Source organism: Oncorhynchus tshawytscha, linkage group LG01 (genome assembly GCF_018296145.1).
Source record: "Oncorhynchus tshawytscha isolate Ot180627B linkage group LG01, Otsh_v2.0, whole genome shotgun sequence".
Lineage (NCBI taxonomy): Eukaryota > Metazoa > Chordata > Actinopteri > Salmoniformes > Salmonidae > Oncorhynchus > Oncorhynchus tshawytscha.
The window spans coordinates 1807627-1831186 of record NC_056429.1 but is presented as its reverse complement, the minus strand read 5'-3'; the positions used below and the strand labels follow the sequence as shown (position 1 = coordinate 1831186).

General features: G+C 48.9%; 1 protein-coding gene across 1 annotated transcript in view; it reads left to right on the top strand.

Moving 5' to 3' along the window:
• dennd4a (DENN/MADD domain containing 4A) overlaps nucleotides 1-23560 on the top strand; it is a 104877-nt gene that overhangs the window by 73766 nt on the left and 7551 nt on the right. The window contains 9 exon segments of the mRNA XM_042327602.1: nucleotides 249-371; nucleotides 4857-4967; nucleotides 7393-7880; nucleotides 10767-11450; nucleotides 11690-11918; nucleotides 15820-15911; nucleotides 17520-17689; nucleotides 18581-18795; nucleotides 18798-19168. Coding sequence (XP_042183536.1) covers nucleotides 249-371; nucleotides 4857-4967; nucleotides 7393-7880; nucleotides 10767-11450; nucleotides 11690-11918; nucleotides 15820-15911; nucleotides 17520-17689; nucleotides 18581-18795; nucleotides 18798-19168 — 2483 coding nt within the window.

Here is a 23560-nt window from a genome sequence, read left to right as displayed (position 1 = left end):
AGAAGAGGCTCTCCTCCCTTCCTCTGTAGTAGCCCAGACACAGAGTCTGGTCCTGGGGGAAGAGGCTGTCCTCCCTTCCTCTGTAGTAGCCCAGACACAGAGTCTGGTCCTGGGGGAAGAGGCTGTCCTCCCTTCCTCTGTAGTAGCCCAGACACAGAGTCTGGTCCTGGGGAAGAGGCTCTCCTCCCTCCGTAATAGCCAAACAATACTAAAACTCACACTCTCATCTCTCTGTTCTCTCTCTTCAGACTACAGTGATCTGGACACAGTCAGTCATGGCAGTGAAGACAGTACTAACGACTCAGTTGAGCGGGTCTCAATCGATACAGACTTCACTAAGATGGACTCCAGTGATGACGGATCAAGCACAGGTACTTAAAGATGTTACCTCTCCTGTCCTTTCATCCCTCTCCCCCTCCTCCAAGCACAGGTATCTAAAGATGTTACCCCTCCTCTCCTTTCATCCCTCTCCCCCTCCTCCAAGCACAGGTACTTAAAGATGTTACTCCTCCTCTCCTTTCATTCCTCTCCCCCTCCTCCAAGCACAGGTATCTAAAGATGTTACCCCTCCTCTCCTTTCATCCCCCTCTCCCCTCATCCCTCTTTCCTTTCCTCCTATACCTAAATCTAGTCTCCGTTCCTCCTCACCTCTTCTCTCCATCCTTGTGTGTGATGGGCGGGAGTATGTCTTCCTTTTTACATCACTCAGTCGCTCACTCCCTCTCCCTCTGTGTTCTGTACTGCACTCTAAGCAGCTATAATGTCTCTGTAGAGGATGGCATGGAGAAGGTAAGATCTTTTGTACCAGATGAATCCACTGAGATGAAAATAGGACCCGTTTGATCAACTATTTTCAGGGAGAAAGAGAAAGGAGGTGTTATCCAATAACTCCTCTGCTATCCTGAACAAAAATATCAGTGCAACAGGCAACAATTTGAAAAATTTGACTGCGTTTATAATTCATGTAAGGAAATGATGTTCAATGGGGGACATGTCTGGTGAGTATGCAGGCCGTGGAAGAATGTGTTCAGCTTCCAGGAATCATGTTCAGATCCTTGGAACATGGGGCCGTGCATTATCATGCTGAAACAGGATGTGATGGCCGCGGATGACTGGCACGACAATGGGGCCTCAGGATCTCATCACGGTATCTCTGTGTGTAGCCATCGATAAAATACAATTGTGTTTGTTGTCAGTAGCTTATGCCTGCCCATATCATAACCCCACCGCCACCATGGGGCACTCTGTTCACAACGTTGACATCAGCAAACCTCTCACCCGCACGATGCCACAACAACGTTGACATCAGCAAACCTCTCACCCGCACGATGCCAGAACAACGTTGACATCAGCAAACCACTTACCCTCACGATGCCACAACAACGTTGACACCAGCAAACCACTTACCCGCATGATGCCAGAACAACGTTGACACCAGCAAACCACTTACCCGCATGATGCCAGATCAACGTTGACACCAGCAAACCGCTTACCCAAAAATGATTTAGTTGTGCAAACCCACAGTTTCATCAACTGTCCGGGTGGCTGGTCTCAGACCATCCCGCAGGTGAAGAAGCCGGATGTAGAGGTCCTGGGCTGGCCGTGGATATACGTGGTCTGTGGTGAGGCCGGTTGGACGTACTACCAAATTCTCTAAAACGACGTCGGAGGCGACTTATGGTAGAGAAATGAACATTAAATTCTCTGTCAACAGCTTTATTGGACATTCCTGCAGTCAGCATTCCAACTGCACACTCCCTCAAAACTTGAGACATCTGTGGCATTGTGACAAAACGGCACATTTTAGAGTGGCCTTTTATTGCCCCCAGCACAAGGTGCACCTGTGTAATGATCATGCTGTTTAATTAGCTTCTTGATATGCTACACCTGTCAGGTGGATGAATTATCTTGGCAAAGGAGAAATGTTCACTAACAGGGATGTAAACAAATTTGAGAGAAATAAGCTTTTTGTGTGTATGGAACATTTCTGGGATCTTTTATTTCAGCTCATGAAACATGGGACCAACACTTTACCTGTTGCGTTTATACTTTTATATTTCCTCAAAGTTTGTGCCTCATCCACACTGGTTCTTAATACAGGTTTGTTTCTGTTGTTCTCTCTGTATAAATAAACTTGAAACGTAGACTCGGTGTTCAAAACATTAGGAACACCTGTTCGTTCCATGACACAGACTGACCAGGTGAATCCTCTTCAATCAGTGTAGATGAAGGGGAGAAAACAGGTTAAAGAAGGATTTTTAAACCTTGAGACAATTGAGACATGGATTGTGAATGTGTGCCATTCAGAGGGTGAACGGACAAGACAAAATATTTAAGTGCCTTTGAACGGGGTAGGGTAGTAGGTGCCTTTGAACAGGGTAGGGTAGTAGGTGCCTTTGAACAGGGTAGGGTAGTAGGTGCCTTTGAACAGGGTAGGGTAGTAGGTGCCTTTGAACAGGGTAGGGTAGTAGGTGCCTTTGAACAGGGTAGGGTAGTAGGTGCCTTTGAACAGGGTAGGGTAGTAGGTGCCTTTGAACAGGGTAGGGTAGTAGGTGCCTTTGAACAGGGTAGGGTAGTAGGTGCCTTTGAACAGGGTAGGGTAGTAGGTGCCTTTGAACAGGGTAGGGTAGTAGGTGCCTTTGAACAGGGTAGGGTAGTAGGTGCCTTTGAACAGGGTAGGGTAGTAGGTGCCTTTGAACAGGGTAGGGTAGTAGGTGCCTTTGAACAGGGTAGGGTAGTAGGTGCCAGGCGCACCGGTTTGGGAACAGTTAGGGTAGGGTAGTAGGTGCCTTTGAACAGGGTAGGGTAGTAGGTGCCTTTGAACAGGGTAGGGTAGTAGGTGCCTTTGAACAGGGTAGGGTAGTAGGTGCCTTTGAACAGGGTAGGGTAGTAGGTGCCTTTGAACAGGGTAGGGTAGTAGGTGCCTTTGAACAGGGTAGGGTCGTAGGTGCCTTTGAACAGCGTAGGGTAGTAGGTGCCTTTGAACAGGGTAGGGTAGTAGGTGCCTTTGAACAGGGTAGGGTAGTAGGTGCCTTTGAACAGGGTAGGGTAGTAGGTGCCTTTGAACAGGGTAGGGTAGTAGGTGCCTTTGAACAGGGTAGGGTAGTAGGTGCCAGGCGCACCGGTTTGTGAACAGTTTCCAGTGTGCATCAAGACTGGTCCTTCACCCAAAGGACATCCAGCCAACCTGACACAACTGTGGGGAAGCATTGGAGTCAACATGGACCAGCATCCCTGTGGAACACTTTCAACACCTTGTAGAGTCAACATGGACCAGCATCCCTGTGGAACGCTTTCAACACCTTGTAGAGTCAACATGGACCAGCATCCCTGTGGAATGCTTTCGACACCTCGTAGAGTCAACATGGACCAGCATCCCTGTGGAATGCTTTCGACACCTCGTAGAGTCAACATGGGCCAGCATCCCTGTGGAATGCTTTCGACACCTCGTAGAGTCAACATGGACCAGCATCCCTGTGGAATGCTTTCGACACCTCGTAGAGTCAACATGGACCAGCATCCCTGTGGAATGCTTTCGACACCTCGTAGAGTCAACATGGACCAGCATCCCTGTGGAATGCTTTCGACACCTCGTAGAGTCAACATGGGCCAGCATCCCTGTGGAATGCTTTCGACACCTCGTAGAGTCAACATGGACCAGCATCCCTGTGGAATGCTTTCGACACCTCGTAGAGTCAACATGGACCAGCATCCCTGTGGAATGCTTTCGACACCTCGTAGAGTCAACATGGACCAGCATCCCTGTGGAATGCTTTCGACACCTCGTAGAGTCAACATGGACCAGCATCCCTGTGGAATGCTTTCGACACCTCGTAGAGTCAACATGGGCCAGCATCCCTGCTTTCAACACCTCGTAGAGTCAACATGGGCCAGCATCCCTGCTTTCAACACCTCGTAGAGTCAACATGGACCAGCATCCCTGCTTTCGACACCTCGTAGAGTCAACATGGGCCAGCATCCCTGCTTTCAACACCTCGTAGAGTCAACATGGACCAGCATCCCTGTGGAATGCTTTCGACACCTCGTAGAGTCAACATGGACCAGCATCCCTGTGGAATGCTTTCGACACCTCGTAGAGTCAACATGGGCCAGCATCCCTGCTTTCGACACCTCGTAGAGTCAACATGGACCAGCATCCCTGTGGAATGCTTTCGACACCTCGTAGAGTCAACATGGGCCAGCATCCCTGTGGAATGCTTTCAACACCTCGTAGAGTCAACATGGACCAGCATCCCTGTGGAATGCTTTCAACACCTTGTAGAGTCAACATGGGCCAGCATCCCTGCTTTCAACACCTTGTAGAGTCAACATGGGCCAGCATCCCTGCTTTCAACACCTTGTAGAGTCAACATGGGCCAGCATCCCTGTGGAATGCTTTCAACACCTTGTAGAGTCAACATGGACCAGCATCCCTGTGGAATGCTTTCAACACCTTGTAGAGTCAACATGGGCCAGCATCCCTGCTTTCAACACCTTGTACAGTCAACATGGGCCAGCATCCCTGCTTTCAACACCTTGTAGAGTCAACATGGGCCAGCATCCCTGCTTTCAACACCTTGTAGAGTCAACATGGGCCAGCATCCCTGTGGAATGCTTTCGACACCTTGTAGAGTCAACATGGACCAGCATCCCTGTGGAATGCTTTCGACACCTTGTAGAGTCAACATGGACCAGCATCCCTGTGGAATGCTTTCGACACCTTGTAGAGTCAACATGGGCCAGCATCCCTGTGGAACCCTTTCAACACCTTGTAGAGTCCATGCCCTGACGCAACTCAATATTAGGAAAAGTGTTCTTAATGTTTTGTACACTCAGTCTCTGTCTGTCTGTTTCAGGTGGCCAATCAGACCAAGGCTATGACTCTCTATCTAAGGAGGAGGAGAGGATGGTGGGAAGGGACAGCGACAGAACACCACTAGCGCAGGATAAGTCAGAGAGGGAGTCTTGTAAGTTTAAACATGTCTACTACTCAAGACTACTGAATGGTTCATACCAGGGTTGGGGTCAATGTCATTTCAATTCAGAAAGTAAACCAAATTACACATTTTCTTCATTGGAAAACATTGAAGATAATTGCAATTTCTGTGTATGTTCTGAATTGACTGAATTTAAATGGAATTGTCCCATATTAACCAGCTGTATTGGGATGAAAAACAGCTCAAAATAATTACCTCAGTACTATTTATATCGAAATTGTGTTACATTTTATATCGCAGTTATTCTCCTAATCTGACTGAGCACTGATGTAAAAAAATCCTTTCTGATCTCTAAGGACAGAATTGAATATTACTGACAGAGTGAAATGAATCCTCTGCCCTGGTTGTTACATCACAGCACAGTGTGTGGGTGGAATAAGAATGTCTTGTCTTCAACACATCTCCCATCCTCTCTGTCCTCTCTATATGCTGTTAAATTTAGATGGCGACAAGATAGATAATCAACTGATTGATTGGATGTGTGTTATGTAACTGGGATGTATCTTATATTTGATTACAAGTGTAGAACATTTTCCTGGTTTCTGTTCTGTTCTGTTGTTGGTTTTTTCAATCTGTTTGACGATTTTTTTTGTGTTGTTATTGAGTTTGAAGTATAACGTTCAGAGATTTTTTTTTTTTACAGAGATATCTTATCTCCTCTTGAGATGGAACGGTCCACAGGGATGGAATCTAGGACCACTATTATTAATAGTTTATATGACTGATATTCCAAATTCCAAACACTAACTTCATGTTCAAACTTCTCCTCTGGACTATTCACTAAAACAATGTTTGAATTACCATACCTGATCCGGAAGTCAAAGGCTCGGTGAAGACGTTTAGTATCCACCCTGAATACCACTGCTGGCTTGCTTCTGAAGCTAAGAATTATGTATTACGGATCCCCATTAGTTCCTGCCAAGGCAGCAGCTACTCTTCCTGGGGTTTATTATGGATCCCCATTAGTTCCTGCCAAGGCAGCAGCTACTCTTCCTGGGGTTTATTAATGGATCCCCATTAGTTCCTGCCAAAGCAGCAGCTACTCTTCCTGGGTTTTATTATGGATCCGCATTAGTTTCTGCCAAGGCAGCAGCTACTCTTCCTGGGGTTTATTACGGATCCCCATTAGTTCCTGCCAAGGCAGCAGCTACTCTTCCTGGGATCTATTATGTATCCCCATTAGTTCCTGCCAAGGCAGCAGCTACTCTTCCTGGGGTTTATTACGGATCCCCATTAGTTCCTGCCAAGGAAGCAGTTACTCTTCGTGGGGTTTATTACGGATCCCCATTAGTTCCTGCCAAGGCAGCAGCTACTCTTCCTGGGGTTTATTACGGATCCCCATTAGTTCCTGCCAAGGCAGCAGCTACTCTTCCTGGGGTTTATTACGGATCCCCATTAGTTCCTGCCAAGGCAGCAGCTACTCTTCCTGGGGTTTATTAATGGATCCCCATTAGTTCCTGCCAAAGCAGCAGCTACTCTTCCTGGGGTTTATTACGGATCCCCATTAGTTCCTGCCAAGGCAGCAGCTACTCTTCCTGGGGTTTATTACGTATCCCCATTAGTTCCTGCCAAGGCAGCAGCTACTCTTCCTGGGGTTTATTACGGATCCCCATTAGTTCCTGCCAAGGCAGCAGCTACTCTTCCTGGGGTTTATTACGGATCCCCATTAGTTCCTGCCAAGGCAGCAGCTACTCTTCCTGGGGTTTATTACGGATCCCCATTAGTTCCTGCCAAGGCAGCAGCTACTCTTCCTGGGGTTTATTACAGATCCCCATTAGTTCCTGCCAAAGCAGCAGCTACTCTTCCTAGGGTTTATTACGGATCCCCATTAGTTCCTGCCAAGGCAGCAGCTACTCTTCTTGGGGTTTATTATGTATCCCCATTAGTTCCTGCCAAGGCAGCAGCTACTCTTCCTGGGGTTTATTACGGATCCCCATTAGTTCCTGCCAAGGCAGCAGCTACTCTTCCTGGGGTTTATTACGGATCCCCATTAGTTCCTGCCAAGGCAGCAGCTACTCTTCCTGGGGTTTATTATGGATCCCCATTAGTTCCTGCCAAGGCAGCAGCTACTCTTCCTGGGGTTTATTATGGATCCCCATTAGTTCCTGCCAAGGCAGCAGCTACTCTTCCTGGGGTTTATTATGTATCCCCATTAGTTCCTGCCGAGGCAGCGGCTACTCTTCCTGGGGTTTATTACAGATCCCGATTAGTTCCTGCCAAGGCAGCAGCTACTCTTCCTGGGGTCTATTATGTATCCCCATTAGTTCCTGCCAAGGCAGCAGCTACTCTTCCTGGGGTTTATTATGGATCCCCATTAGTTCCTGCCAAGGCAGCAGCTACTCTTCCTGGGGTCCAGCAAAATTAATTCAGTTAATACAATTTGTTGTGTCTTTAGGTACTCTGACTAGACAGGACCACACCACCAGCCCTGGTGACTTCAAAACTCCCTGTGGTACCAGACCAAAGAACCGGAGGCTGAGGCCCAACTCCCTGGACCTGACCGGAGGACAGGGGACTCTCAGGACCATCACACTCAACTTCACCTCCACCACCATGCAGGTCCGAGGCCCTGCTCCGAAACGCCCCCCGCCTCCGAACTGCAAACCTGGGAAAGCTGAGGCCAGTCAGGCGGTGCCTACCCAGAACCAGAAGAGATTGGATGGGGGAGAGGGGGAGGAAGTAGAAGGCAGTAAGGACAGACAGACACCTGCCAAAGAGGTGGAAAGGAGGAGTGTGAACGTCAGTGGTGGAGACACTGAAAGGCCTGCAACCCACAGTGTTAGTGGAGATGGAGACGGGGTTGTAACCCACAGTGTTAGTGGAGATGGGGCTGTAACCCACAGTGTTAGTGGAGATGGGGTTGTAACCCACAGTGTTAGTGGAGATGGAGACGGGGCTGTAACCCACAGTGTTAGTGGAGATGGGGCTGTAACCCACAGTGTTAGTGGAGATGGAGACAGGGTTGTAACCCAAAGTGTTAGTGGAGATGGAGACGGGGTTGTAACCCACAGTGTTAGTGGAGATGGGGCTGTAACCCACAGTGTTAGTGGAGATGGAGATGGGGTTGTAACCCACAGTGTTAGTGGAGATGGAGACGGGGTTGTAACCCACAGTGTTAGTGGAGATGGAGATGGGGTTGTAACCCACAGTGTTAGTGGAGATGGAGATGGGGTTGTAACCCACAGTGTTAGTGGAGATGGAGATGGGGTTGTAACCCACAGTGTTAGTGGAGATGGGGCTGTAACCCACAGTGTTAGTGGAGATGGAGATGGGGTTGTAACCCACAGTGTTAGTGGAGATGGTGACGTGGCTGTAACCCACAGTGTTAGTGGAGATGGGGTTGTAACCCACAGTGTTAGTGGAGATGGAGATGGGGCTGTAACCCACAGTGTTAGTGGAGATGGAGATGGGGCTGTAACCCACAGTGTTAGTGGAGATGGGGCTGTAACCCACAGTGTTAGTGGAGATGGGGCTGTAACCCACAGTGTTAGTGGAGATGGGGTTGTAACCCACAGTGTTAGTGGAGATGGAGATGGGGTTGTAACCCACAGTGTTAGTGGAGATGGAGATGGGGTTGTAACCCACACTGTTAGTGGAGATGGGGTTGTAACCCACAGTGTTAGTGGAGATGGGGTTGTAACCCACAGTGTTAGTGGAGATGGGGCTGTAACCCACAGTGTTAGTGGAGATGGGGTTGTAACCACCAGTTTGGGTGGAGATGGGGCTGCAACCCACAGTGTTAGTGGAGATGGGGTTGTAACCCACAGTGTTAGTGGAGATGGGGTTGTAACCCACAGTGTTAGTGGAGATGGAGACAGGGCTGTAACCCACAGTGTTAGTGGAGATGGGGCTGTAACCCACAGTGTTAGTGGAGATGGAGACGGGGTTGTAACCCACAGTGTTAGTGGAGATGGGGCTGTAACCCACAGTGTTAGTGGAGATGGGGTTGTAACCCACAGTGTTAGTGGAGATGGGGTTGTAACCCACAGTGTTAGTGGAGATGGGGTTGTAACCCACAGTGTTAGTGGAGATGGAGACGGGGTTGTAACCCACAGTGTTAGTGGAGACGGGGTTGTAACCCACAGTGTTAGTGGAGATGGGGTTGTAACCCACAGTGTTAGTGGAGATGGGGCTGTAACCCACAGTGTTAGTGGAGATGGGGCTGTAACCCACAGTGTTAGTGGAGATGGAGATGGGGCTGTAACCCACAGTGTTAGTGGAGATGGAGACGGGGTTGTAACCCACAGTGTTAGTGGAGATGGGGCTGTAACCCACAGTGTTAGTGGAGATGGGGCTGTAACCCACAGTGTTAGTGGAGATGGGGCTGTAACCCACAGTGTTAGTGGAGATGGAGATGGGGTTGTAACCCACAGTGTTAGTGGAGATGGAGATGGGGTTGTAACCCACAGTGTTAGTGGAGATGGGGTTGTAACCCACAGTGTTAGTGGAGATGGGGCTGTAACCCACAGTGTTAGTGGAGATGGGGTTGTAACCACCAGTTTGGGTGGAGATGGGGCTGCAACCCACAGTGTTAGTGGAGATGGGGCTGTAACCCACAGTGTTAGTGGAGATGGAGACGGGGTTGTAACCCACAGTGTTAGTGGAGATAGAGACGGGGTTGTAACCCACAGTGTTAGTGGAGATGGGGCTGTAACCCACAGTGTTAGTGGAGATGGGGCTGTAACCCACAGTGTTAGTGGAGATGGGAACGGGGTTGTAACCCACAGTGTTAGTGGAGATGGGGTTGTAACCCACAGTGTTAGTGGAGATGGAGATGAGGCTGTAACCCACAGTGTTAGTGGAGATGGGGTTGTAACCCACAGTGTTAGTGGAGATGGGGTTGTAACCCACAGTGTTAGTGGAGATGGGATTGTAACCCACAGTGTTAGTGGAGATGGGGTTGTAACCCACAGTGTTAGTGGAGATGGGGTTGTAACCCACAGTGTTAGTGGAGATGGGAACGGGCCTGCAGATTGCAGTGTCTCCAAACAGAACAGTGTAAGAAACAGCAGTGAAACGGTGGGCGGAGCCGTGAAGAGGACAAGTATCGTTGAGACTGGCTTTGACCCTCTGTCCATTATAGCAGCTGAGACGGAGACAGAGGGTGATGGGGACAGTAGCAGTACCTCCACAGCCCGCCGGGACCTGGCAGAAGAGATAGAGATGTACATGAATGGAGATGGAGATGAGGCTGTAACCCACAGTGTTAGTGGAGACGGGGTTGTAACCCACAGTGTTAGTGGAGATGGGGCTGTAACCCACAGTGTTAGTGGAGATGGGGCTGTAACCCACAGTGTTAGTGGAGATGGGGCTGTAACCCACAGTGTTAGTGGAGATGGAGATGGGGTTGTAACCCACAGTGTTAGTGGAGATGGAGATGGGGTTGTAACCCACAGTGTTAGTGGAGATGGGGTTGTAACCCACAGTGTTAGTGGAGATGGGGCTGTAACCCACAGTGTTAGTGGAGATGGGGTTGTAACCACCAGTTTGGGTGGAGATGGGGCTGCAACCCACAGTGTTAGTGGAGATAGAGACGGGGTTGTAACCCACAGTGTTAGTGGAGATGGGGCTGTAACCCACAGTGTTAGTGGAGATGGGGCTGTAACCCACAGTGTTAGTGGAGATGGGAACGGGGTTGTAACCCACAGTGTTAGTGGAGATGGGGTTGTAACCCACAGTGTTAGTGGAGATGGAGATGAGGCTGTAACCCACAGTGTTAGTGGAGATGGGGTTGTAACCCACAGTGTTAGTGGAGATGGGGTTGTAACCCACAGTGTTAGTGGAGATGGGATTGTAACCCACAGTGTTAGTGGAGATGGGGTTGTAACCCACAGTGTTAGTGGAGATGGGGTTGTAACCCACAGTGTTAGTGGAGATGGGAACGGGCCTGCAGATTGCAGTGTCTCCAAACAGAACAGTGTAAGAAACAGCAGTGAAACGGTGGGCGGAGCCGTGAAGAGGACAAGTATCGTTGAGACTGGCTTTGACCCTCTGTCCATTATAGCAGCTGAGACGGAGACAGAGGGTGATGGGGACAGTAGCAGTACCTCCACAGCCCGCCGGGACCTGGCAGAAGAGATAGAGATGTACATGAAGGTTCTGAGCCCTCTGAGCAGCAGGACCGCCAGCATGGACCTTCAGAACCCATCCAGCCCGCTACTCCACGCCACCTCCACCCCATCTAAACACTCCTCCCGCCGACCTCGGCCCCTCAGCCTGACCCACTCCCCCTGTACCTCCCCCCGACCACCTCCTCCCTTGCTTCGTGCCAACTCACACCTCCCCCTCTCCAGGCCCAAAGAACGTCTCCGTCCCTCCTCCCTGGTCTCCCCCTCCTCCCCAACTCTCAGTCTGGACATGTTTAAGAGCAGCTTCCTGTCAGCAGGGAAGGGGGTGGCTGAGAAGGCCAGCAGGCTCTACTCCCGCCTGTCATCACAGACATCACTCTCACAGGTATGTACAACCATCCCTCTAATGGAAGACATTGTCCGGGATCCAACGCAGATTAACGACACGTGCATAGCAATAGACATTTTTTTTAAAAAGATCACATTCCCTCAATGCTGGAGACGTCAGCTCAGTCTGAAATGACCTTTAATAAAAGTTCAACTCGTTTGTTGAAACCTGATCATTGTCAAGATGCCATTTTGGGTACTGTGCACTATTTGAAAATGAACCCTCTTCTCCCACAGGATGTGAACTGCGACCAGATCAGCGTGTCATCAATGAACTCAGTGGACCCAGAATGCACCTCTCTGTTGGAGGAGGGCTCTGTCCTGGACCCTGAAGGTTTCACCTCCTCCTACGCCTCGCCCCAGCACGACAGCATCGCGTGCCTGAGGAGGAGCCCAGCCAGGGGACGCCTCGTCTCTCAGAGCCCCACCTCGCCCTGCAAGGTGTTCCGCCACAACTCCTTCTCTAGTGCGTAAAGTAGTCCCGCCTCATTCTCACTCTGTGTCTAAGTGTGCTAGTTGCTAGCTTGCTAGTTTCAGCGGCTTTTGAGTTTGACATAAGTTAACCGGATGAAAATGGTTAATTCCTCACCAAAAATAGTATTTTTATTACGTTTTAGTATTGCAACAATTTTAAGAATGTTATATAATATTAAAACAACAATTCTAAAGATTTTTTTAAGGCTTTCGAAAAACTGTTTCAGAAAAATTAGAACCAAAAAATATTGCAAGGGCAGTGCTTGATGCATAACTACACACCCGGGTTTGATCCCAGGCTGTGTCACAATCGGCCGTGACCGAGAGTCGCATAGGTTGAAGCAGAATTGGTCAAGCATCGTCCGGGTAGGGAGAGGGTATTGGCCGGGGGGGCTTTACTTGGCTCATCGTTCTCTTGTGGCGGGCCGGAAGCCTGCAAGCTGACTTCGGTTGTCAGTTGAACAGTGTTTCCTCCGACTCATTGGTGCAGTTGGCTTCCGGGTTAAGCAGGTGGGTGTTAAGAACCACGGTTTGACAAGACCTTCGCCTCTCCCGAGCCCGTTGTGGAGGTGCAGCGATGAGACAAGATCATAATTGAAAAAGGGGGGTAAAATACAAGAAAAACAACAACAAAAAATGATTGCAGTTTAGAAACTGCAGTAACTGCGGTTGACTGTGGTATTTTGGATGTGGTAATTGCAGAAGAACTTCAGTTTGTACTGCAGTTAAACTGCAAAATGTATGAAGTCCTTGAAGTATACTGCAGTTATACTGCATTCTAAGTACATTTACACAACAGTGTACTGCAGCGATACTGCATTCTAAGTACATTTACACAACAGTGTACTGCAGTTATACTGCATTCTAAGTACATTTACACAACAGTGTACTGCAGTGATACTGCATTCTAAGTACATTTACACAACAGTGTACTGCAGCGATACTGCATTCTAAGTACATTTACACAACAGTGTACTGCAGTTATACTGCATTCTAAGTACATTTACACAACAGTGTACTGCAGTTATAATGCATTCTAAGTACATTTACACAACAGTGTACTGCAGTTATACTGCATTCAAAGTACATTTACACAACAGTGTACTGCAGTTATACTGCATTCTAAGTACATTTACACAATAGTGTACTGCAGTTATACTGCATTCTAAGTACATTTACACAACAGTGTACTGCAGTTATACTGCATTCTAAGTACATTTACGCAACAGTGTACTGCAGTTATACTGCATTCTAAGTACATTTACACAACAGTGTACTGCAGTGATACTGCATTCTAAGTACATTTACACAACAGTGTACTGCAGTTATACTGCATTCTAAGTACATTTACACAACAGTGTACTGCAGTGATACTGCATTCTAAGTACATTTACACAACAGTGTACTGCAGTTATAATGCATTCTAAGTACATTTACACAACAGTGTACTGCAGTTATACTGCATTCTAAGTACATTTACACAACAGTGTACTGCAGTGATACTGCATTCTAAGTACATTTACACAACAGTGTACTGCAGTGATACTGCATTCTAAGTACATTTACACAACAGTGTACTGCAGTTATAATGCATTCTAAGTACATTTACACAACAGTGTACTGCAGTGATACTGCATTCTAAGTACATTTACGCAACAGTGTACTGCAGTTATACTGCATTCTAAATACATTTACACAACAGTGTACTGCAGCGATACTGCATTCTAAGTACATTTACACAACAGTGTACTGCAGTTATACGGCATTCTAAGTACATTTACACAACAGTGTACTGCAGTGATACTGCATTCTAAGTACATTTACACAACAGTGTACTGCAGTGATACTGCATTCTAAGTACATTTACACAACAGTGTACTGCAGTTATACTGCATTCTAAGTACATTTACACAACAGTGTACTGCAGTTATACTGCATTCTAAGTACATTTACACAACAGTGTACTGCAGTTATACTGCATTCTAAGTACATTTACACAACAGTGTACTGCAGCGATACTGCATTCTAATTACATGGGTAAGAGGAGGGTGACTTAGTGATGGGGCTGGGTAAGAGCAGGGTGACTTAGTGATGAGGCTTGGTAAGAGGAGGATGACTTAGTGATGGGGCTGGGTTAGAGGAGGGTGACTTAGTGATGGGGCTGGGTAAGAGGAGGGTGACTTAGTGATGGTGCTGGGTAAGAGGAGGGTGACTTAGTGATGGTGCTGGGTAAGAGGAGGGTGACTTAGTGATGGGGCTGGGTAAGAGGAGGGTGACTTAGTGATGGGGCTGGGTAAGAGGAGGGTGACTTAGTGATGGGGCTGGGTAAGAGGAGGGTGACTTAGTGATGGGGCTGGGTAAGAGGAGGGTGACTTAGTGATGGGCTGGGTAAGAGGAGGGTGACTTACTGATGTAGAGTGATGGTGCTGGGTAAGAGGAGGGTGACTTAGTGATGGGGCTGAGTAAGAGGAGGGTGACTTAGTGAAGGTGCTGGGTAAGAGGAGGGTGACTTAGTGATGGGGCTGGGTAAGATGAGCGTGACTTAGTGATGAGGCTGAGTAAGAGGAGGGTGACTTAGTGATGGTGCTGGGTAAGAGGAGGGTGACTTAGTGATGGGGCTGGGTAAGACGAGGGTGACTTAGTGATGTAGAGTGCTGGGGCTGGGTAAGAGGAGGGTGACTTAGTGATGGTGCTGGGTAAGAGGAGGGTGACTTAGTGATGGGGCTGGGTAAGAGGAGGGTGACTTAGTGATGGGGCTGGGTCATGCTGCGTGTCCTTCACATCCTCATCAGTCACCCTCTGCCCCATCATCACTCACTCTGTGCCCCATCATCAGTCACTCTGTGCACCATCATCAGTCACCCTGTTCCCCTTCAGTAACTCTGTGCCCCATCATCACTCACTCTGTGCCCCATCATCACTCACTCTGTGCCCCATCATCACTCACCTTGTGCCCCATCATCAGTCACCCTGTTCCCCATCAGTCACTCTGTGCCCCATCATCAGTCACCCTGTTCCCCTTCAGTAACTCTGTGTACCATCATCACTCACCTTGTGCCCATCATCAGTCACCCTGTTCCCCTTCAGTAACTCTGTGCCCCATCATCACTCACTCTGTGCCCCATCATCACTCACTCTGTGCCCCATCATCACTCACTCTGTGCACCATCATCACTCACTCTGTGCCCCATCATCACTCACCTTGTGCCCCATCATCAGTCACCCTGTTCCCCATCAGTCACTCTGTGCCCCATCATCAGTCACCCTGTTCCCCTTCAGTAACTCTGTGCACCATCATCACTCACTCTGTGCCCCATCATCACTCACTCTGTGCCCCATCATCACTCACTCTGTGCCCCATCATCACTCACTCTGTGCCCCATCATCACTCACTCTGTGCCCCATCATCACTCACTCTGTGCCCCATCATCACTCACTCTGTGCCCCATCATCACTCACTCTGTGCCCCATCATCACTCACTCTATGTAATGGGCTGATGGTAGCTCTATGTATTTCTGTACTGAATGGGCTGATGGTAACTCTATGTATTTCTGTACTGAATGGGCTGATGGTAGCTCTATGTATTTCTGTACTGATTGTGAGTGACCTATGGTAACTCTGTATTTCTGTACTGAATGTGATTAGCTGATGGCAACTCTATGAATTTCTGTACTGAATGTGATTAGCTGATGGTAACTCTATGTATTTCTGTACTGAAGTGTATTAGCTGATGGTAACTCTATGTATTTCTGTACTGAAGGGCATTAGCTGATGGTAACTCTATGTATTTCTGTACTGAAGGGCATTAGCTGATGGTAACTCTATGTATTTCTGTACTGAATGTGATTGGCTGATGGTAACTCTATGTACCGGTATGTCCTGTTATTCTCAGGTGGTTTGGCTCCTCCATCTAGAGGTCCCCAGACTCCAGACTCTTCTCCTGATGCCTCCCGCTTCCACCTCCGTCACCACTACACTACTGAGGTCAGTGTTATAGCCTGTTATAGCCTGTTATAGACTCTTATGGACTGCTATAGCCTCTTCCTTCTCAGTCACCACTACACTACTGAGGTCAGTGTTATAGCCTGTTATAGACTCTTATGGACTGCTATAGCCTCTTCCTTCTCAGTCACCACTACACTACTGAGGTCAGTGTTATAGCCTCTTATATCCTGCTATAGCCTCTTCCTTCTCAGTCACCACTACACTACCGAGGTCAGTGTTATAGCCTGTTATATCCTGTTATAGCCTCTTCCTTCTCAGTCACCACTACACTACCGAGGTCAGTGTTATAGCCTGTTATAGCCTGTTATAGCCTGTTATAGCCTGTTATAGCCTCTTCCTTCTCAGTCACCACTACACTACTGAGGTCAGTGTAATAGCCTGTTATAGACTGTTATAGCCTGTTATAGCCTGTTATAGCCTCTTCCTTCTCAGTCACCACTACACTACCGAGGTCAGTGTTATAGCCTGTTATATCCTGTTATATCCTGTTATAGCCTCTTCCTTCTCAGTCACCACTACACTACCGAGGTCAGTGTTATAGCCTGTTATAGACTGTTATAGCCTCTTCAACCTCAGTCACCACTACACTACTGAGGTCAGTGTTATAGCCTCTTATGGACTGCTATAGCCTCTTCCTTCTCAGTCACCACTACACTACTGAGGTCAGTGTTATAGCCTGTTATAGACTGTTATAGCCTGTTATAGCCTCTTCCTTCTCAGTCACCACTACACTACCGAGGTCAGTGTTATAGCCTGTTATATCCTGTTATAGCCTGTTATAGCCTGTTATATCCTGTTATAGCCTCTTCCTTCTCAGTCACCACTACACTACTGAGGTCAGAGTTATAGACTGTTATAGCCTGTTATAGCCTGTTATAGCCTCTTCCACCTCAGTCACCACTACACTACTGAGGTCAGTGTTATAGCCTGTTATAGCCTGTTATAGCCTGTTATAGCCTCTTCCACCTCAGTCACCACTACACTACTGAGGTCAGTGTTATAGCCTGTTATATCCTGTTATAGCCTGTTATAGCCTCTTATATCCTGTTATAGCCTCTTCCTTCTCAGTCACCACTACACTACTGAGGTCAGAGTTATAGCCTGTTATATACTGTTATAGCCTGTTATAGCCTCTTCCTTCTCAGTCACCACTACACTACTGAGGTCAGTGTTATAGCCTGTTATAGCCTGTTATAGCCTGTTATATACTGTTATAGCCTGTTATAGCCTCTTCCTTCTCAGTCACCACTACACTACTGAGGTCAGTGTTATAGCCTGTTATATCCTGTTATAGCCTGTTATAGCCTGTTATAGACTGTTATAGCCTCTTCCTTCTCAGTCACCACTACACTACTGAGGTCAGTGTTATAGCCTGTTATAGCCTGTTATAGCCTCTTCCTTCTCAGTCACCACTACACTACTGAGGTCAGTGTAATAGCCTGGTATAGACTGTTATAGCCTGTTATAGCCTCTTATATCCTGTTATAGCCTCTTCCTTCTCAGTCACCACTACACTACCGAGGTCAGTAGTTGCAGTCAATCAACTGGTCAGTTAGTCAACCGTATCCGGGTCTCTTACGTCTCTAGGTGTTGATGTCTAGCTGCTGTCGCTGTAAGACATGTGACTGTCTGGTGTATGATGAAGAGATCATGGCAGGATGGACGGCTGATGACTCCAACCTCAACACCACCTGTCCCTTCTGTGGCTCTTCCTTCCTGCCCTTCCTTACTGTACACATCAGGGACCTGAGACACAGGTGATAACACACTACGACACACACACTACGACACACACACACTACGACACACACACACACACACTACGACACACCCACACACACACTACGACACACCCACACACACTACGACATACACACACTACGACACACCCACACACACACTACGACACACCCACACACACTACGACATACACACACTACGACACACCCACACACACACTACGACACACCCACACACACTACGACACACACACTACGACACGACACACACACACACTACGACACACACACACACACACACACTACGACACACCCACACCCACACTACGACACACCCACACACACAGGTCAGGGCAGAGAGGCTCAGGGTCAGGGCAGGTAGGCTCAGGGTCAGGGCAGGTAGGCTCAGGGTCTGGGCAGGTAGGCTCAGGGTCAGGGCAGGTAGGCTCAGGGTCAGGGCAGGTAGGCTCAGGGTCAGGGCAGGTAGGCTCAGGGTCAGGGCAGGTAGGCTCAGGGTCAGGGCAGGTAGGCTCAGGGTCAGGGCAGGTAGGCTCAGGGTCAGGGCAGGTAGGCTCAGGGTCAGGGCAGGTAGGGTCAGGGCAGGTAGGCTCAGGGTCAGGGCAGGCAGAATGGTCAAAAACTGGGAAAACTAGAAAACCGGGACTAGAGAAAGACAGGGGCACGGGAAAAACGCTGGTAGGCGAAACAAAATGAACTGGCAACAGACAAACAGAGAACACAGGTATAAATACCCTGGGGATAATGGGGACGATGAGTGACACCTGGAGGGGGTGGAGACAAGCACAAAGACGGGTTAAAGATCAGGGCGTGACAAAAAAGTATTTTAACTTAAGTACTTTCCACCACTGGTACACACAACTCAGATCCCGTACATGTTTGTCTCTTTAGGACCAGTGACGAGGGTCACCAACCTTTAGGAGAGGACACGGCTGCTTCAGTCAACCCTGAGACTGCAGCTGGAGCACTGACACCCCAGTCAACCACAGCTCCAGCAGCGGAGGAACAGGACACTGAGGGTGTAGCTGGGTGTCCACAGGACCCTGTCCCAGGCACAACTTCAGATCTAACCTCAGCCCCATCTCCAACCTCAGCCCCACCTCCAACCTCAGCCCCATCTCCAACCTCTCCCCCACCTCCAGCCTCTCCCCCATCCCCCCACCTCCAGCCTCTCCCCCATCCCCTGCCTCAACTACAACTCGTAGTTCCCCAGTGAGTAGTTCTCCAACCCCAACCCCATCCCCATCTCCCCCAGCCCCGGTGACGGTTCCCTACCTGAGTCCCTTGGTTCTGTGGAAAGAGCTAGAGTCTCTGCTGGGTAATGAGGGGGACCAGGTGATCAGTTCTCCCAGCATCGTGGACCAGCACCCTATCGTATTCTGGAACCTGGTGTGGTGCTACCGCAGACTGGAACTCCCCTCTCATCTGCCCGGTCTCATACTGACCTCACAGCACTGCAGCCAGGGACACGTACCGCAGGTAGGTACACTACACTGAACGTACCCGTACATTACACTACACTGAACGTACCCGTACATTACACTACACTGAACGTACCCGTACATTACACTACACTGAACGTACCCGTACATTACACTACACTGAACGTACCCGTACATTACACTACACTGAACGTACCCGTACATTACACTACACTGAACGTACCCGTACATTACACTACACTGAACGTACCCGTACATTACACTACACTGAATGTGAACGTACATTACACTACACTGAACGTACCCGTACATTACACTACACTGAACGTACCCGTACATTACACTACACTGAACGTACTGTGGCAAAGAAGGGGGTCGAGTGATAAGTGGCAGATATGTGAGAGCAGAACTAATAAACGGGCTCTGCCCGATCACTAAAATGGCCACCCCTGTCAGAACTACAGATCACAAAATGGCCGACCGCCAAAACTACAAGTCCCAGAAGCAAGGGGAACCCTCAGAAGGTGGAGCCGACTCACAGATAAAGGGTCAAGAAAAACCAGGAAGAGGAAGAGAGAGTGCTGGAAGGAGCTATGAACAATAGAGAAAGAGACTATAGAGATTGGCTGGATTTACCGTGTATGAGCTGGATTGTTTTGGACTTACCTGTTGGCGTTTGGAGGCGGGCCAATCATTTTCTTCAAAAAATGACAGCACAGGATGATGTGGAAGCATATCTTACCACCTTCGAAAGGACGGCAGAGAGGGAGAAGTGGCCGAAAGAAGAATGGGCAGGGCTTCTGGCACCATACCTGGCAGGGGACACTCAAAAAGCGTATTTCGACCTGGAGTTGAAAGATGCACAGGATTACGATAAACTAAAGGGAGAGATCCTGACTAGACTGGGAGTGACCGATACCGTGAGGGCACATCGCTTCCACCAGTGGTCCTACCGACCGGGACAACCCCCACGAACACAGATGTTTGACTTGATTCACCTGGCACGGAAATGGTTGCGATCAGAGACCCGGTCATCCGCCGAGATCGTCGAGACCATCGTACTCAACCAGTTCCAGCGAGGTCTACCCCAAGAAGAGAGACGATGGGTTGGCCAGAACGAGGTACTTTCCACCGACCATCTCGTGGGCCTGGTTGAACGGTATTGTACGGCAGGAACAGCTGAGCAAGCACAGGAGGAAAGATTCCCGTTCCCCAGGCCTGGGCGAACCAGCGGACGGGGTAAGGCTGTCCCAACATATGGAGGGGGAAGAGAGCAGCGTGGGGCCATAAGGAAAGAATCAGAATCATGCCGAGACACTAAGGGAAAAACGGAAACCGGGACTGGGTGTCGAGGGGGTCTCCCCCCGAACCCCTATTATCTGTTACAATTGTAATCAACCAGGACATATTGCAGCCTACTGCCCTATTAAAGAAGAGCCAATGCAATGTAACCTTGGTGAAAATGAAGATGATATACGGTATGCATGTCCTGTTGTAACCACTAACCAGGACATATTGCAGTCTACTGCCCTATTAAAGAAGAGCCAATGCAATGTAACCTCGGTGAAAATGAAGATGATATACGGTATATGCATGTCCTGTTGTAACCACTGTACTTGAAAGATCAATAAACAAACATATGTGCAGGGTGAAGGTTGAAGGGAAAGAGGTTGAAGCACTGCTGGATTCCGGCAGTATGCTAACCCTGGTCGTTGCAAGCCTAGTGCCGAATCATAAACTGGATACAAGGCAGGATATCAGTGTTACATGTATTCATGGGGATACCCGTCTGTACCCCACGGCCTTAGTGAGCATACAAACAGAGGACGGTCTGCTGGATTATGAGGTCGGCGTGGGCCCAAAGATGCCATATGATGTAATATTGGGTAGAGACTTTCCTAACTTTGCGAAGTTAGGCCACAAGAATGGCATAGTTGAGAAGCCAACAACCCCGACCAAGCAGGAAGAAGCATGGGGCCTTCAACCAAAGCCAAGAAAAGAGGTCTCCCAGGGGACAACATCACAGGTGCTTGTAGGGGAGGAGGAGGATGAAGTGGCAAACCTCGCTGATAACGAACAGCCCGGTACTAGTGGGGCTGGGGTCGATCTGAATCCAGAGGACGACGATCTAGAACCAGCAGACCTGGCAGGGTCCTTGACTAATTTTGGGACGGCCCAAAACCAGGATCCAACCCTGCAGCAAGCCAGAGCAGATGTGCAGGTCGTAGATGGTACTCCCATAAATGGTGGGATGATGCCTAATAGTTTTCCCCACTTCATCATGAAAAAGGGTTTGGTGTACACAGTCTCGAAAATAGGGGTTGATGTGGTGGAACAGTTGTTGGTTCCCACTCGGTACCGGAGGACAGTACTGGATCTAGCTCATGGGCACATTCTGGGGGGACACCTTGGTATCGATAAAACCTGAGACCGGATTGTAAGGAGGGTTTACTGGCCAGGAATTCAAGCTGAAGTGGCTCGGCATTGTGGAGAGTGCCCGGAGTGCCAGTTAACAGCTCCCCGACCAGCTTTTAGAAGCCCGTTAGTGCCACTCCCCATAATCGAAACGCCATTTGAGAGGATAGCGATGGATTTAGTGGGCCCACTACCCAAATCCGCCAGAGGGCACCAATACATTCTGGTCATTCTAGATTATGCCACTCGCTACCCAGAAGCCATTCCCCTTTGGACGATGACTTCCAAAAATATCGCAAAGGAATTAGTGCTCTTGTTCACCAGGGTAGGGGTTCCAAAGGAGATCCTTACCGACCAGGGGACCCCCTTTATGTCCCGCCTTATGGCGGACCTTTGTAAACTGTGGCAGGTGAAACAGTTGAGGACATCGGTTTACCATCCTCAGACGGACGGGCTGGTTGAGAGATTCAACCGAACCCTGAAGTCAATGCTCAGGAAGGTAATCGAAAAGGATGGGAAAAACTGGGATTGCATGTTGCCGTATCTGATGTTTGCCATTAGAGAGGTTCCTCAAGCCTCGCTGGGGTTTTCTCCCTTTGAGCTGGTATATGGGAGGCATCCCGGGGAATCTTAGACATCGCCCGGGAAACCTGGGAGCACCAATCCACCCCGTATACTAGTGTCATAGAGCACGTCACGGCAATGCAAGACAGGATAGCACAGTCATGCCCATCGTCAGAGAGCACATGAGACAAACACAAGAACACCAGCGGCACACTTATAACCGGCAGGCTACCCTGAGGGAATTTCAACCGGGAGATAAGGTGTTAGTGCTGATCCCCACGGTAGAGTGTAAACTACTAGCCACATGGAAAGGACCATATGAAGTACTGGAGAGAATAGGAGAAGTCAATTATCGGATCCGACAGCCAGATCGACGGCCCCAGGAACAGATTTATCACATAAACCTGTTAAAAGCATGGAGAGAGAGAGAAACACTAATGGTCACATACCCCACACACATTCAGGAGACAGCCGAAGTAAATATTTCACCCACTCTGTCCCCAGCGCAAGTACAGGAAGTAAAGACCCTGATCCAGAAAAACAGAGATGTGTTTTCAGAGGTACCTGGCCGAACTGAGGTTACGGCTCATGATATCGTTTCCCTACCAGGGAGAAAAGTGAGTATGAGGCCATATCGGGTACCCGAGGCTCGACGGGCCGCGATTAGAGCAGAGACTGAGAAAATGTTGACAGCTGGGGTGGTCGAAGAGTCACAAAGTGAGTGGTCTAGCCCAATTGTGATGGTCTCCAAGCCCGATGGGTCTTTGCGGTTCTGTAACGACTTTCGGAAGGTAAATGAAATCTCGAAGTTTGATGCCTACCCCATGCCCCGAGTAGATGAACTACTGGAGAAAATTGGTCATGCTCGGTACATTACGACCCTTGATCTGACAAAAGGGTACTGGCAAATTCCTCTGACCCCCAGGGCCAAAGAAAAGACAGCCTTTGCAACACCTGACGGTTTGTTTCAATACACTGTCATGCCATTCGGCTTACACGGGGCCCCAGCCACCTTTCAACGGCTCATGGACAAAGTCCTAAAACCGCATAAAGCATACGCCGCAGCTTATTTAGATGACGTGGGGATCTACAGCCCAGATTGGGAATCCCACTTACCCCGGGTACAGGCAGTGTTAGATGCCCTTAGAAAGGCAGGGCTCACGGCAAACCCTGCCAAGTGTTATGTGGGGTTAGAGGAAATAGAGTATCTGGGATACACTGTAGGAAGAAGGTTAATCAAACCCCAACATAAGAAGGTGAAGGCAATTAGAGAATGGCCGAAACCAGTAAATAAGAAGCAGGTCCGAGCCTTCCTAGGGCTGACCGGTTACTACCAGAAGTTCATCCCCAGTTATGCCACAGTGGCTGCCCCCACTTACCGACATGACTAGAGCCAGAGGGCCAAACATGGTCAAATGGGATGAAAGGGCCACCAAAGCATTTAGGACAT